General features: G+C 36.3%; 3 protein-coding genes across 3 annotated transcripts; 2 read left to right on the forward strand and 1 right to left on the reverse strand.

Moving 5' to 3' along the window:
- The first annotated feature begins 566 nt into the window (after window positions 1-566).
- LOC140859798 (uncharacterized) lies at window positions 567-8,460 on the forward strand. The gene is made up of 14 exons (XM_073262359.1): window positions 567-827; window positions 1,150-1,262; window positions 1,871-1,967; window positions 2,055-2,179; window positions 2,285-2,792; window positions 2,906-3,091; window positions 3,370-3,663; window positions 4,001-4,153; window positions 4,561-4,715; window positions 5,068-5,173; window positions 5,265-6,197; window positions 6,434-6,512; window positions 7,088-7,426; window positions 7,929-8,460. The coding sequence occupies exons 1-14, from the start codon at window positions 723-725 to the stop codon at window positions 8,123-8,125; spliced, it is 3,390 nt and encodes a 1,129-aa protein (XP_073118460.1). The 5' UTR covers window positions 567-722; the 3' UTR covers window positions 8,126-8,460.
- A 567-nt stretch (window positions 8,461-9,027) lies between these two features.
- On the reverse strand, window positions 9,028-11,439 carry LOC140865988 (inositol transporter 4-like). Its single transcript, XM_073270840.1, has 6 exons — window positions 11,199-11,439; window positions 11,014-11,084; window positions 10,605-10,940; window positions 10,395-10,502; window positions 9,659-10,270; window positions 9,028-9,567 (listed from the first exon to the last, which is right to left on the reverse strand). Exons 1-6 carry the CDS (start codon window positions 11,332-11,334, stop codon window positions 9,088-9,090), a joined length of 1,743 nt encoding a protein of 580 aa, XP_073126941.1. The 5' UTR covers window positions 11,335-11,439; the 3' UTR covers window positions 9,028-9,087.
- A 968-nt stretch (window positions 11,440-12,407) lies between these two features.
- LOC140860474 (uncharacterized) lies at window positions 12,408-15,073 on the forward strand. Its single transcript, XM_073263482.1, has 4 exons — window positions 12,408-12,820; window positions 14,026-14,387; window positions 14,785-14,866; window positions 15,046-15,073. The coding sequence occupies exons 1-4, from the start codon at window positions 12,408-12,410 to the stop codon at window positions 15,071-15,073; spliced, it is 885 nt and encodes a 294-aa protein (XP_073119583.1).
- The last annotated feature ends 265 nt before the right edge of the window (window positions 15,074-15,338 follow it).

The raw sequence follows: 15,338 nt of genomic DNA on the forward strand, positions 1-15,338 counted from the left end.
AATTATAATCGTTCAAATCGAGACAATAAGCAAGTTTCGACATCCATAAACTATCGATTATTTTCTAATGATATATGTGTGTGTTTGTGTATGTATGTCTTTTCATTTGTCATATAAAAATTTTACATTGAATATTTTTCGAATACATGATATACAATTTTATTTTTATAATATATTAAAAATGAATTTATTTTTACAATTTAATCAATAAATAATTTTAAAAGTTAAATACATATCTAGTTGAATTTAATAGCAATATTGAATTTAAAAAGAAATCTAAGTAGATGAAAAAATTGACTTTTGAGTTTGATCATATATCAATCAAATTATTTTCAATAATTAATATATTAATTTGATATTTTATCAATTTTATTGACTTGTATCAAAATAATTTTTATTCATTTTTAAAATATAAATAAATAAATAAATAAATAAATAAAACGATGACGAGGATGATGCAAGGAGCGACGAAATAGCGAATTGATTGCAAGAAGTGGCGAATTGATAATATCATACATCTGTAGGGGTTAATGTGCAAAATTTCACAATACAATTTACAGGTTTTCTCTTTCCCTGCCGGTTGAACTGTACGAGAACAGGCGTGCAACGAACGTCTGAAATCTCAACCCAATCGCATCGAACCCTAATCCGACGTTGAATAAAGCATCGGATGCAGAATTGAAGATTAAATTCTTGAAAAAGAGAGCCTATACGACAAGAAAATGGTGAAGGTCCGAATGAACACCGCCGACGTGGCGGCGGAGGTCAAGTGCCTCCGCCGCTTGATCGGCATGCGTTGCTCCAATGTGTATGATCTCTCACCAAAGGTATTTCCACGTAGCTCGCTTTTAGGAGAGTGCTCAGTTGCCTTCGTTCCTTTCTCTTTAGTCCCGTTCCCGTCTTGTTAGATGTAACTGTATAAAAATTGACTTTTCCCCCCTTATTTTAGTTAGAATTTTGAAGGAAGTGAGTTTTTTTCATCCCTTATGTTAGAATTGTATAAGAAGTCGAGCTTTGTCCCTTGGGGACAATACGACATTCAATTGAGTTTTCTTCCGACCTTTTAGTTATTGTTAAAGAAGCTGTTTTACTTTTCATTTTTTTGAGTTCTTGTTTTATGTTTGGTAATATGTGCGAAATGTTTGCTAGACGTATGTGTTTAAGCTGATGAGTAGCAGTGGAGTGACAGAGTCGGGAGAGAGTGAAAAGGTTCTGCTGTTATTGGAGAGTGGTGTTAGATTACATACCACGGTGTATATGAGGTATGATTTTACTGAAATTCACGCATTCCTTTTTTTTTGGGGGGTACAATTCCTTATCTCATCGATCGAACTCTTTTGTGGAATGCATCTCAAGCCTGGCAACTGCAAATTGCTGGAAATATAGGAAAGACGAAAGTTTAGCCTTAAAAAAGACCATTGGTTACCCAGCTAAGCAGTGGTCTGAGATTGCTTTCCACTGCCTAGTTTTGGTAGAAAAGTTCTTTTGCTGAATATTCAACATCTTTCTTCAGTACTTCTACTATATGCCTTCATCCTCAGTTTTAAATAAACTTAGAGGGTAGAAAAGAACTCATTTAATGCTTCTGTCCTTTTCAAATAGAACTGTGAGAGTTAGATACGAAGGATGCAGAATGTGTACCCTTGAAAGAGAAAATGTGTTTTGTTTTGTGTAAGACTCTTCGTTCGTAACAGGAGAAAATAAAATTTATCATTTTGATTTGTTCTAACACAGAAAGCTTGCTAGATAACTGAGTGTTTCATACTCGTTTTTGGGACAAATGGATATGTACAACTATGCACACACTATAGTTGCAATGGGAACAAATATGTATATCCTGAAAATTGAAATCTTTTCTTGTTCTATACAGGGACAAAAGTAATACACCGTCAGGATTCACTTTGAAATTGAGGAGACACATACGAACAAGACGGCTTGAAGATGTTCGGCAACTTGGCTATGATAGGGTATGCATTACTGGCTTCTATACACATCAGTGGATGTAAAATCTTTAAAATTTAGAAGGGTTTAATAAAGTTGAAAGTTGTATGTAGATAATACTCTTTCAATTTGGACTTGGAGTTAATGCACACTACGTCATTTTGGAGTTGTATGCCCAAGGGAATATTCTTCTTACAGACTCTGAGTTTACTGTCTTGACTCTCCTGCGTTCACACAGGTTGACTACTCTAATGTGTTTTTTCATTGATCCATCATCATCATTGTTTTGTTTTGCTGTGTAAGCATGAATGCTGATAGTTTGTGTGCTGATTTTTCTTGACAGGGATGACAATAAGGGAATTGCTATCATGTCGCGACATCGTTATCCAGTTGAACTATCTCGAGTATTTGAGCGTACAACTAGGGAGAAGCTCGAGGCAGCCTTCGAATCTGTGGTGCACGAGAAAAAAAATGAACATTTAAATAACTGTGAAAACGGAAATGACGGTCCCGACGCCTCCACGGTTAAGACTAGTACCCAAAAGAATACGAAGCCTGCTGGGACAAACAAGAATGACAACGCTCGAGCCAAACAAACAACTCTGAAAGTTGTTCTTGGGGAAGCATTGGGTTATGGGCCAGCTTTATCGGAACACATTATACTAGATGCTGGTTTGACTCCTAGCACAAAATTGCATAAAGAATTCAAAATAGACGATAATTCGATACAGGTTCTGACTGAAGCTGTAGTGAAGTTTGAGGATTGGCTATCGGAGGTTATTTCTGGTAAGAAAGTTCCAAAGGGATACATCCTGATGCAGCACAAGATAATGGGAAAGAATGATGACGCTGTATGTCAATGCTATTATCTTCTTTTTTCTCCATAAAAATCCAACGAAGAATTATGGATGTATATACCATTCGTCTGTTTGTGATTAATTAATAATGGGTTCCTCTTCTGCAGATCTTCGATGAATTTTGCCCATTGTTGCTAAACCAGTTCAAATCAAGAGATTCCATTGAGTTTGAGACATTTGATGCAGCTTTAGATGAATTCTACAGTAAAATCGAAAGCCAGCGTGTGGAACAACAACAAAAAGCTAAAGAAAATTCTGCTATGCATAAACTTGATAGAATCAAATCTGATCAGGTCAATAATTGACTCCGTGTTTACGTTAAAGGCGCTGTACATGTTTTTTTGCATTGCTGGTATTTAAATGTCTAGACATTGTGCAACTGATGCTGTGGTCTTGAATTTTCTCAACTTTTACCTTTATCAGGCATGTGCTCTGAAATTACATCACCATTTCTCAAATTTTGATCAGTATACTATAAAGATAGGCCCAAATTGAGAAACGTTTGTTATGTATTGTAGTAGGCAATACCAAATTCTGCCTCTGGTGTTTAAAGTCTACCTTGATGTCCCAGGAAAGTCGTGTACATGCACTTAAGAGAGATGTTGAAGAGTGTGTCAAAATGGCAGAATTGATAGAATATAATTTAGAAGATGTGGATGCTGCCATCTTAGCAGTCCGTGTAGCTCTTGCAAATGGGATGAGTTGGGTTGATTTGGCTCGTATGGTGAAGGACGAGAAAAAATCCGGAAACCCCGTAGCTGGTCTCATTGACAAGCTGCATCTTGAAAGAAATTGTGTGACACTTCTTCTGAGCAACAATCTCGATGAAATGGATGATGAGGAGAAAACACAACCTGTGGACAAGGTATCCAATTTAAAAGTGTTTTTCTTTTTTTTTTTTTTTTTTGGCTTAAACCGATGGTATTTCAGCTTAGTAAGGCATTGATATAAGTATGTGGACATCTTCTTAATCGTGGACAACAAATATTATGTGAATACCATAGTCAAACCCAAACTTTTTAGTTTCGCTTTTTTTACTTGGGGTTTCTACAACAATGACAGTGACAAGCTATCTGTGCCATTTGTCATAGTTGCCTCTTTGTGAATAACTAATTCCCCACATCCATAATGTCCCCTTTCATAAAAGCAGAAGTGAAAAATATCTGTAAAGAGCCTTGATGCTGTTTGTTTTTCCTTTTCAGGTAGAGGTTGATCTTGCACTTTCAGCGCATGCTAATGCCCGGCGCTATTATGAGCAGAAGAAGAGACAGGAGAATAAACAGGAGAAAACCATAACAGCACACGAGAAAGCTTTCAAAGCCGCTGAAAAAAAGACGCGCAAGCAACTTTCACAGGTGGTTGCTGACTTCAGTGAATTTTAGTACTTTTCCGAGTCTAATTGTTTTGATACCAATATAATTAAGATAATCTCCAACTTCTTTTCAGACTAACAATTAAGATTTCGACTTATTTCTTGCAACAGCATGGATATTGATCAAGTTTATGTATTCCCTATTCATCTATATAAAGATGATGTGGAATGGAATAGAAACAAAATAAATGAGACCTTGATTATTCTAACAATTATGTTTCATAATCTCATATGAGAGGTAAGTGGGGAATGGAAACCAATAAAATAAAAGTACGGATTGCTAATTTATAACTAATTGTCCATAGTTGTATATTTATTTTTTCCGAACTTATGTATCTACCTAATTTATTTCCATGAGGTCGTGACACTTTTCCTTTATCTAATTTCCAGGAAAAAGCAATTGCCACAATTTCACACATGCGTAAGGTTCACTGGTTTGAAAAATTCAATTGGTTCATCAGCAGTGAAAATTATTTGGTTATCAGTGGACGTGACGCCCAACAAAACGAGATGATAGTCAAGCGTTATATGTCCAAAGGAGATTTGTGAGTATTAATTAAATCTTGGTATCCATTGTATGAACTTTTTCAGAAGCTATCTCTTTGCCAAGAAGTTTTTGATATAATCTTACACATTTAAAGATTTTTCGCTGCTGTATGATGATTTAAAATGGTTTGTCTGATTGAGGTTATGTGTCAAAAGATCTAATTTCTGCAGTATGAGGTTACGTATGGCCTTTTGAATATGATGGGATACCTCCATGATTAGATTCCTGATCCTTCCTGTTTTCGATTAGCTGTTTCCTTCATGTGCTTATTTTGGAGTTTTTTAAAGCTTTCATCATCTGATGCATCAACAATAGAATTTAAGGCTGTTTGCTTTTGTATTGTTAAACAGATATGTTCATGCAGATCTCCATGGTGCTTCTAGCACTGTGATCAAGAATCATAAACCTGAAAGCCCTGTACCCCCTCTTACCTTGAACCAAGCAGGATGTTTCACAGTAAGATGAAAGTAGATATTCATGGTTAAATATCTGATTTCGTCGATTCGATTTGGGGAGTAGCGGCTTCTCATCTCTTTTTGTGATGTAGGTCTGTCATAGCCAAGCTTGGGACTCGAAGATTGTGACTAGTGCTTGGTGGGTGTACCCCCACCAGGTCAGTAAAACAGCTCCCACTGGAGAATATCTTACAGTTGGAAGCTTCATGATTCGTGGTAAGAAGAATTTTCTTCCACCTCATCCTCTAATAATGGGTTTTGGAATTTTATTTCGCTTGGATGAGAGTTCTCTGGGGTCTCATCTGAATGAAAGGAGGGTAAGGGGTGAAGAGGAAGGAATGATCAACATGGAGCAAACTGAACCCTTCAAAGAAATATCTTACTCTGATTCTGATTCTGATTCTGAGAAGGAAGTCTTAAAAGAAAAGGTCGAGTTTTCAGGACTTACGAGTTTGTCAGCAGAGAGACTATCAGGGCCAAGGGAGGAAGTCTCCAAAATAACCTCTGCCAATGGCTTGAATTTTTCTGAATCAACCAGCAATTCACAAGACAACTTTGATGAAACTACTGGTGTAGTAAATTATTTACGTCATGATGAAGTATTTGATTGCAAAACCTCTAATACTGTTGCACAAGATCTGGAAGACCTAATTGATAAAGCCCTTGAGCTTGGATCTGCTACTGCTTCTACTAGGCATTACGGGCTCCCTTCTATTGAGGAATCGATAAGCGAGCACTGCCATGAGGTGAAAAAGTCGATTCAAAGAGATAAACCATACATTTCAAAAGCTGAAAGAAGAAAGCTTAAGAAAGGTCATAAAGATGGTTCTGAAATTTCGACTGCTGAACATGGAAAAGAAACAGAAGATCACAACTCTGTGAGCCAGCCAGACAATCAAGCTAAAAGTTCCCAGCCGATTAGTGGAAAAATAAGTCGTGGACAGAAAGGAAAATTGAAGAAGATAAAGGAGAAATATGCTGACCAAGACGAGGAGGAGCGACTCATTAGAATGGCTCTGTTGGCTGTAAGTACTACTGGCTTAATATCAATCTTAATTGTCATTTTACGTGTTTCATAATCATGTCAGAAATAGTTAGGTAACTGCTTGCTGCTCATTTAGAATTCAGTTCTCTGATTACGGCAAAAGAGATGAAGGAAAACTAGTCAATGTCTTAGAAATGAACACGAATCTTAATTATAATTTCCTGCTTATGGCACTTCAGAAATCACTAGTTTATTGACATTCAAATTAATCTGCAGGCTGCAGGGAAATCAAAGGGTGTTGAAAAGTCTGAGAATGAAAAAGCCCTTCCAGGAACAGAAGCCAAACCCCCTACGGGTATGGAAAATTAGAGGAACTGTTGTTTGTTGACTTTCTGACAACTTCGTTACTTGAAACCTTTTTCTCTTTCAATCTACATTCTGAGAAAAACATCAAAAGTTCGAACTGCAGATTTTTTGGTTTGTTGCCTTAAAATGTCAGGGATGTACATTTTATGCTGTCAACTCCATTGGAGTTGCTTTCTGCGCTTAATAGTATAAGAGATGCTAACATGAGATCTGTGTACTTCTTTAAGAGGTACATTAAATTTATATTTGATTGATCATCCGCGCAAAATATGGACTTATGGATTCGTATCTATCATATTTTATTTTTTGGTCATTGCTAAACTTCTTAGGTACTTTGGAGTTTGGTCGGGTCCATCCTTAAGTTTTTCACTTATGAACAGTCTCATTTATTTAGCCATTGTGTTCGTGCCTGCGGTTTTATTTCAAACGTTTCAGTTCATCTTGGATTGATAATTTCACCACCACTTGTCATCTGCATCCATGATTTACTTAATCTTTTGTCTTTTATGTGCTTTATTCTTGATGATGAGAATAAGGAGCTAATACTTCTCTTTTCATTTGCAGCGCCTGCAGATGCTGTAAAGATATGTTACAAATGTAAGAAGGCGGGTCATTTGTCTCGAGATTGTCCTGAGCATCCTGAGGAACCCGGGCAGATCAAAGCCGATGGTAGGGTAGATAGGGGTGCCAGTGAGATGGACAAGGTAGCCATGGAAGAAGATGACATTCATGAAATCGGTGATGAAGAGAAGGAAAAACTAAACGATGTGGATTTTTTGACCGGAAATCCACTCCCTATTGATGTCTTATTGTATGCTGTTCCAGTTTGCGGTCCTTACAATGCTTTACAATCATATAAATACCATGTCAAGATAATTCCAGGATCACTGAAGAAAGGAAAAGGTACTTACATGAAGAAGTATTTCATTTCATCTTTGGTTCCTCAAATGGACAATTTGTGAGTTGCTTAAATTTTATCACCTAGGGTGAGTCAAAATGAGTTTGGCTTTACATTATTTTTATTGCTTTCTTGTTTTCAAAATCAAATTTTATGCTCGATGATTAGACATTGCTTCCTTTTTTCACATATTTTCTTTTTAGTATTATAAAGGTAAATTGAAGTTTGATGTAATTGTTATTTAATCATCTATATTACCTGCATCATTAGTCACTGCCTTCTAAATGCTTGATAAAATATCCAGAAGAAGTATGTTTGATTCATTAGTAGTGTTGTCAATTTCAATAGAATGGTATTGATTATTAATTACTTGCCATGTTTATTTGATTTCTTAGATAGAAATATGTACATTCCAAAATAGCCAAATGACAGTTCCTTTTTGCTTTTGAGTTCTGCCATTTTTGGGTACCTTTCCTAGCATTGTTATTTGATTCTTCAATACTGCAGCGGCCAAAACTGCCATGACTTTGTTTAGTCACATGTCCGAGGCATCGAGCAGGGAGAAGGAACTGATGAAGGCGTGCACAGATCCTGAACTTGTTGCTGCTATGATGGGTAACTCGAAGGTTTCAGCAGCAGGGCTAACTCAGCTGAAGCAGAAACAGAAGAAAATCAAGAAGACGAACAAGGGAGAGGTGAGCTAGGACAACAAACGGGGTTACTCCACTCTAGAGATGTGCATAGAATGCAGCATTAGGCCAAGAAGTTCGCGGATTTAGAGATGGATGACTCATTTGACACCAATTTTTTATCAGACTCTTTACCATCCTTTAGAGAACTAGCAGATGAACAGATGGAAGAGCGTTGGAAAGACTGAGAGCGTTGCATGATCTTCCTAGGATTAGTTCTTCTGAAAATTTGATGGATATTATTCAAAGGAATACGAGTGATGCTGCAGATAATTGGAGAATTATGGAGGATCAGGTTATAAATAGTGGTGTAACTAATATGCTAGTTTGCAAATTATTTTTTTTCTTTTTTTAAAAATTTAATGGGTTGTTGCATGTACTAGGAAGGTTTTGGTTTACCCTCCTCCGTATGTTTTTACCATAAAAGAACGGTGTTTATATTATTGAAGAAAAAAAAAAAAGAATGAAGAAGCTCGTTTTGCGGCTATTCCTATGAACCTATGGTGAATGGCTTTTACATACTCTCAGTGGGTTAAGTATCAAGTATAAAGTTTGTATAAACCTATCTACGTTGATATTTTGCATCTTGTTTTGCTCCATTTTGTCAGAGATAAGATATGTTCTGATATGTCCAATCAAATACTTCCCACTTTCATTTAAAAATGTCCTTCATATTTGAAATCTTATGATCGATAATATCATGCAAGTTTCGTATTGGAAATGGTGATGGCCGACTCAGCATGTCAAAATGTGGTCGTTCAAGTGACCAGTATCAAGAAGAAAGTCTCCAGTCCATGAAGGCAAAAGCCAAATAGCAGAAGGAAGTTTCAAGGGATATTATTGATGTAAGGATTTTGATTAAGATGAAAATGTATCTGTTAGCCCAAGTACGCACGGATACATCAGAGGATGATTCTACTAGTTCAACTTCAAGATGCACATATACACACTGGTTTCACCCAACTTCTGCTTGGAACTTAACTGTTTTCAGTGTCTCGATCTTCCAAAGCTTTGTCTCCCTTCTTAAATGGAGAGTACCCTTTCTCCAGCATCTTCTCCACCTCCTCGAACTGCAGACCTTTGGTCTCCGGTACGAGGAAGAAAATGAACACGAGTCCAATCAACGAAAACCCCGCGAACAAGAGGAAGGTTCCAGCAGATCCTAGGTGCTCTGTTAGTGTCAAGAACGTTTCGCTGACTATAAGATTTGAACTCCAGTTAGAAACCGCGGCAATGCCTCCACCGATCCCTCTATACTTGAGTGGATATATCTCTGAGTTGACGATCCACGGGACAGTTCCCATTCCGGGAGAGTAGACGATGATGTATAGGCCGAGCAGTACCACCGCCAAGAATCCGATCTTACTCGGGCACCCTTGTGTATACCACGTTCGCTTATCCGCCCTGCAGGCACTTCTCACTGCATCATTCATTTCGAGACAGGCGCCTGCATGATACTGCCAATAAGGGCAGAAAGAATACATGATTAGCAAAGAAAAGTGAGTGAATGACGTGCTAGTGCATCACATTCTTGTATACTGGACTCACTAGGCTGCCAGGTGCTGAGCAGAAAGCACAGTCAGTGTCCTTAGCCAAGCATCTCATGCAGCCCCACGATGATGCATCCGGGGCTTGAGAGTAGGCTCGGCAAGTAGAATTGGCACCGAAATAAGCAGTTTCCACGCTGCTGACATCAGGGGCGCTGACAGAAGCTTGGTAAAAGACGACGGATAACACCACAAGACAGGAAATGATCCCAATCATTGAAATAATCATCAGTCTCCTCCTGCCATAGCGGTCCACGAAGCACATGCTGACTATGGAACCGAGAGCGTTCAGGCCAGAAGTAATGAGAGAGAGCGCCAGTGCTGTCTTATTTGAAGCAAATCCCGCGAACTGGATTATGGTTGGACTATAGTACATTACAGTGTTTATGCCTACGAATTGCTGTGCGACTTGAACCGTGATACCCGCGTACAGTCCCCTCCTGACTACATCATTACCCCAGGCACCCTTGAGGCGCGAAAATATACCACTTTCCCTTGGATTCTCCCCTTGCTTTTCTTGCTCAATGGATGCTTTCAAGGCCTGCAACTCGTCCTCGAGTTCTTCAGGGGGGTAGATTTTTTCTAAGATGGACTTGGCCTCGTCCTCTTTACCCTGACAATTGTTTTGACAATCAAAAAGACAAATTTTGCTTAAATTAACTTATGAGAACTCAAAGGCAACTCAATGTTGACAGAAGAAATGCGCGGGCGAATACAAAAGGAACAGGCTTGCTTACATGTCTGAAGAGCCATCTAGGAGACTCAGGGAGTGACAACATCAAAATGAACTGAACAAGTGCAGGGAGACCAGCAATGCCAAGCATCCAACGCCACGTTCCGGTGACCTGAATCATATTCCAGATTGCTCAACGATTAGTTCTTCCTTCAGAGTGATGATATTTCTTGTTTTAAGAATCAGTAATTGTGAAAGGAACAAAAACACTTACATGAGTGAAAGCTAGATTAATGAGGTAAGCAAGAAATTGCCCTCCGGTGATAAGCAAGCCATTTGTGCTGACAAGTGCACCTCTAATTCTGTGAGGCGAAGCTTCCGAAATATACAGAGGAGAGGTCATGGATGCCATTCCAACTCCCAATCCCACGAAAATTCTACCGATGATGATCATCCACGGTCCAGGAGCAACAGCCATGATAATTGCACCGAAAAAGAACAGAACATCGGCTATCAAAATCGATATCTTTCGCCCGAACCTGTCGTTGATCCATCCACCCATTGCAGCACCAAAGATGGCACCTGCAACAGCCATGCTCACAATGGTTTCCTGTTCATATCCAAATATGGTGAAGTTATACTTTGATTCCCACCAAAATGGCTTGCATCAACGATATATATACCTGTAGCCATGTCTTTCTATCTACCGAGTCAAAATCCTCCCTAATGTACAGAAGGGCACCAGAAATAACACCTTCACCAAAACAAAACAATCATGTATTGATCCCTTTACGAAAAGATTTAAACGACGACGATCGGTTATTTCGATCGATTTTGAAGCACAAAAAGTTTGAGGCATGTTATTGACCTGTATCATAGCCAAAGAGGAGTCCTCCAATGCCAGCTGATAAGGCCAACTTCATGATATAAGGTGTTCTCCATGCTGTTCTCCAACATTCTGTGAACTCAGTCTTATCTGCATGTGAGATCCCTCCCTCAACCATTTTTCATACACAAATACAAAAGTAAGGAGTTTTTGTAAGCAGGATTTTGATCCCAAGGATTCTTCTTTGATGCAACAATGGATATATATATATATATACACACAATATTATTATCTGCAAGGGAAAAATTCTGTCAAAAAAAAATCGAATTCTATGATTGTGAGTTAATTATATTATTCTTGCATGTTTGAGAGAACAAAAGCAATAATGAATTACCTTAACAGAAGGCTTATGGTGGTTCTTCTTCTCTCTTGTAAATAAAGACTAGAATTAATAAATGCCACAAAAAACTAAATTTTCATTGCTACTTAATCTAAATATATAATACCGGGGAAAATATTTTTGGGCCTCACGTATAATATTGACTCCAAATTTAGTTAATCGTCCCAGTCACGATAAGGACAAATTTTCGGATAGGAGAATACTAAGATAACTTTGGTCAAATATTTTTTAAGAACATAACACTCAATTAAATGCACTTTAGTCTTTAGGAGACTTATTTGTCAAAAAAAAAATTGACCAAAATCATTTCCTCAAAATTTTCCAATTTTATCTCAGATTTCAAGAACTCGGGACCAAAAAAAAAAAAAAAACAGTGACAAAACTACATTTTTTTTCATAGTGACATTGAATTGGATAGAGGGGTATATATATCACGGTTAGTGTATAGGATAACATAGTGATTGATTATTCATCATTTTATGTCGAATGATTGCTCAAATTCTTTCAAGGATTAATGTACTTGATTCGACTACGATAGAAGTCACAATTTTTTCCCGATGAAAAAATATATATGACTCATTTTACAACTATTTAATTGAATGTTTCCTCTACTTTCTAAAACCCATTCCAAGAAAACTTATAATTATTAAATCTTGAAAAGGTTCGACAAAAAGCAGGAAACTTGGAGCTTGCATGCCAACTTTTTACCCAAAATTTCAACGTTTTAGTCAATAAAGCTGTAAAGAGAAATAAAATGGAGCAATTTACGCTGATATATCAAAGACACTCATATTATATAGTCTACTTTTATATAATCAAAAGGAAAAGAAATTAAACAAGAAGAAACTATCATGATATCCCACGGCCACATTCACAATTCATGGACAATCTTGATCATATTTTCGAATTTGTTGATTGAAGTTTGCTGTGTCTGCCGAAGTTTCTGCAACAACATTCCCATAAACTATCCTTTCGGAATCGACGACGGTTGCGGCGCCGCCCAGTTCCGCCGCATGCTGAACTGCTCCGCCGCCGGAGACCTCTTCTTCCTGACCCCATCTGGAAGCTACAAGATCCAAACCATAGATTACAACAAGAAAAGCATGGTGATATTCGATCCGGCCATGTCCACATGCTCCATACTGCAGCCCCACCACGACTTTGTGATGACGGACATTCAGTCGGCGATGATTCCGCCGTCTCCCGACACGGTGTTCGTGCTCATGAACTGCTCAGTTGACTCCCCGGTGCTCAACCATTACAGGTACAGTCTCCAAGCTTCATTCATAATTTATATATGAAGTACTGGTTTTAGTTTAATTAGTATCTTTCCATTGAGCTTTGTCACGTGAAATCCGTGTATTTCGATTATAATTTTATTGTTTTTTTGGATTATATAATAGAAGAAAAAGTCCACGACTTAATTATTTAGATCTAGTATAATGACTTTCAAATTACAAGACTGTGTAAACTTGAAATTCATCCTAATTATTGTGAAATAGTATTAGTATACTATAGGGTTGATATGAAGGTTTGTATTGAAAAAATTAAATTTTTGAAAAATGAGAATACATAAATTTGAAACTCATCAATCCAAATACAACATTAGTTTTTCATTTTTTATTGAAAAAATACAATCTTTTAAAAATGAAAATTGTTATATGTTTACATTGGGTTACATATGCATATTTGTTTTAAAATTACAAAATTATTTATCCACTTTATTAAGAAAAACTCTTTCAAAAATGTATTTAAGATATTTATGTAATTTTATATGTAATATATTTGATTCGGGACTATATAAGATAATTAATTAAGAAAGCAAGTACTTAAAATTAAAAAATTATTTTTCAAAAGGAAAATTAAAACAATTTTGATTGTGAAAAAAAAAAGAGTAAAACACTGAAAAATATTTGATTTGGTGTATGTTTCGATTAAATGATATTTTTTTGGAGAAACACACTTTATAGCAAAAAAATTCAATTGATTAATATTTGAATGCAAAATATTATTTTTCCTTTTTTTAAGTAACAATTAATTTAATGACAAGTATATACTTAGAATAACATTTATTCGCTTGGGTCTGGGTAAATAGTAGCGCTTTGAAAAAGGTGTTTTAATACTTTAATAATTGCATAAGATTCATCCAGAGAGAATTATAATTCTCAAACAAAATTTCTTTTCATTAATTCATGTAAATTTAAGTAATATAATCCGCTTGAAATTAATTACTGATAATGAACCAAAAATAAAATGATGTATATTTAATATTCCAGGGGTGATAAAACTGATTTATTACGAGAGTGAAAATATATTAACATCCATAACAAACATCTCAATTCATATGTTTAAGAAATTAAATGGTATATATTTATTTTATAGAAGTTAATATATATATTAAAGAATGAACAAAAGTTAGCTAGCTAGTTATTATAAGAATTAAGCTGCGATATACATGCATGCATGCAGATCCTTGTGCTTCAACTTCTCCGGCCACACGTGCGACGAGCTCTACGGCGGTTGCACCTCCTTCAAGCTCTTCCACCTCCTCTCCAACGGCACGCCGCCGTGTTGCTTCACCACCTACGGCACCATCAAGTACATGAGCATGAACATACTCGACTGCTCTCATTACACCAGTGTCTATAACGTCGACGGATTGGCCGGCGTCGTGCCCTTGGATTGGCTTTACGGAATCAAACTATCGTATAGCATGCCTGATTCGGGGTGCGACCGGTGTGTCAAGTCCGGGGGAAGCTGTGGTTTTGATGTTGAGACTGAAGGATTCTCATGCATTTGCTCCAACACCAACAATGCTACAAGAATTTGTGGTAAATTATTAACTATATATCTAATTAATTGATTTTTTTTTATATTATTAAGTCTCATTAATATTTTTGTGGGGATAAAATTAATAATCTCTTCTATTATATTAAGTGTGAGGTCACACCAAGTTGGTACGCTGGTGTGACCTATTTTTTTTAATTTTTTTTAAATGATTTAATATTTTTTTTATTTTCTACAATTATTTAATAAAAAAAACGAATTGTATATGAACGCAAATGTGTACACAAAAATAAACCGTACAAACACACAACGCGTATATACAAAAAGCACACTGTATAAGCACGCAACGCGTGCAATTCAGTACTAGTTTATATTAAAATTGAGTGTGCATGATTTTTTTTTTCTTGTGACTAATATGGTTTTGTTGTGTATATGGTGCAGCTGCAGGAAGTGGTGCTGTAAATGGTGGAATGAGTTATAAAGCACCTTCTTCATTGCTTGGAGCATTTGGTTTACTACTTGGGTCCATTTTTTTTAAACATTTTTTCTTTTGATTCTTGAATTGAATTCACAAGTTGGAGGTTAAATTCGAATTAGTAATTAATTAATTCGGCTTCATGTTCATATATTAGTAATCTTTTTTTTTTTTTTTTTTTTATCGATCATAACGTTTTTAATAAAGCACATTAATGAATATTTTAGGTTGAATGGATTATCCAAGAACTCGTAGAATACTGATAAGGAGTTATATATCACTTATATTAACATCTTTGTGCTTTAAATAATTAATAGGATTTTATGATGAGAGCCATAGAGAAAGATGTTAATTATCTATGATAGTTCTTATATATATATTTTTATAAGTTCTTAAAAATATTATAGAGATAAATTAAATATTCTCTTAAAAACAATGAAATTTAGTATGTATTATTATTTTTTGAGAAAATTGTTTTTTTTATCCGGTATGTTTGTCATTTTGCGATTTTGGTTCTCTA

The sequence above is a fragment of the Henckelia pumila genome, chromosome 4 (assembly GCF_033568475.1).
Source record: "Henckelia pumila isolate YLH828 chromosome 4, ASM3356847v2, whole genome shotgun sequence".
Taxonomy (NCBI): Eukaryota; Viridiplantae; Streptophyta; class Magnoliopsida; order Lamiales; family Gesneriaceae; genus Henckelia; species Henckelia pumila.

Excerpts from the sequence above, each read along its gene's own strand:
- LOC140859798 (XM_073262359.1), top strand. The coding sequence starts at position 723 with ATGGTGAAGGTCCGAATGAACACCGCCGACGTGGCGGCGGAGGTCAAG. Across the intron at positions 2,793-2,905 it reads TGGGAAAGAATGATGACGCT|ATCTTCGATGAATTTTGCCC; the intron begins GTATGTCAATGC and ends CCTCTTCTGCAG. Across the intron at positions 3,664-4,000 it reads AAACACAACCTGTGGACAAG|GTAGAGGTTGATCTTGCACT; the intron begins GTATCCAATTTA and ends TTTCCTTTTCAG.
- LOC140865988 (XM_073270840.1), bottom strand. The coding sequence starts at position 11,334 with ATGGTTGAGGGAGGGATCTCACATGCAGATAAGACTGAGTTCACAGAA. Across the intron at positions 11,085-11,198 it reads CCTCTTTGGCTATGATACAG|GTGTTATTTCTGGTGCCCTT; the intron begins GTCAATAACATG and ends GTTTTGGTGAAG. Across the intron at positions 10,503-10,604 it reads TTAATCTAGCTTTCACTCAT|GTCACCGGAACGTGGCGTTG; the intron begins GTAAGTGTTTTT and ends AATATGATTCAG.
- LOC140860474 (XM_073263482.1), top strand. The coding sequence starts at position 12,408 with ATGATATCCCACGGCCACATTCACAATTCATGGACAATCTTGATCATA. Across the intron at positions 14,388-14,784 it reads CAATGCTACAAGAATTTGTG|CTGCAGGAAGTGGTGCTGTA; the intron begins GTAAATTATTAA and ends TATATGGTGCAG. Across the intron at positions 14,867-15,045 it reads GCATTTGGTTTACTACTTGG|GTTGAATGGATTATCCAAGA; the intron begins GTCCATTTTTTT and ends TGAATATTTTAG.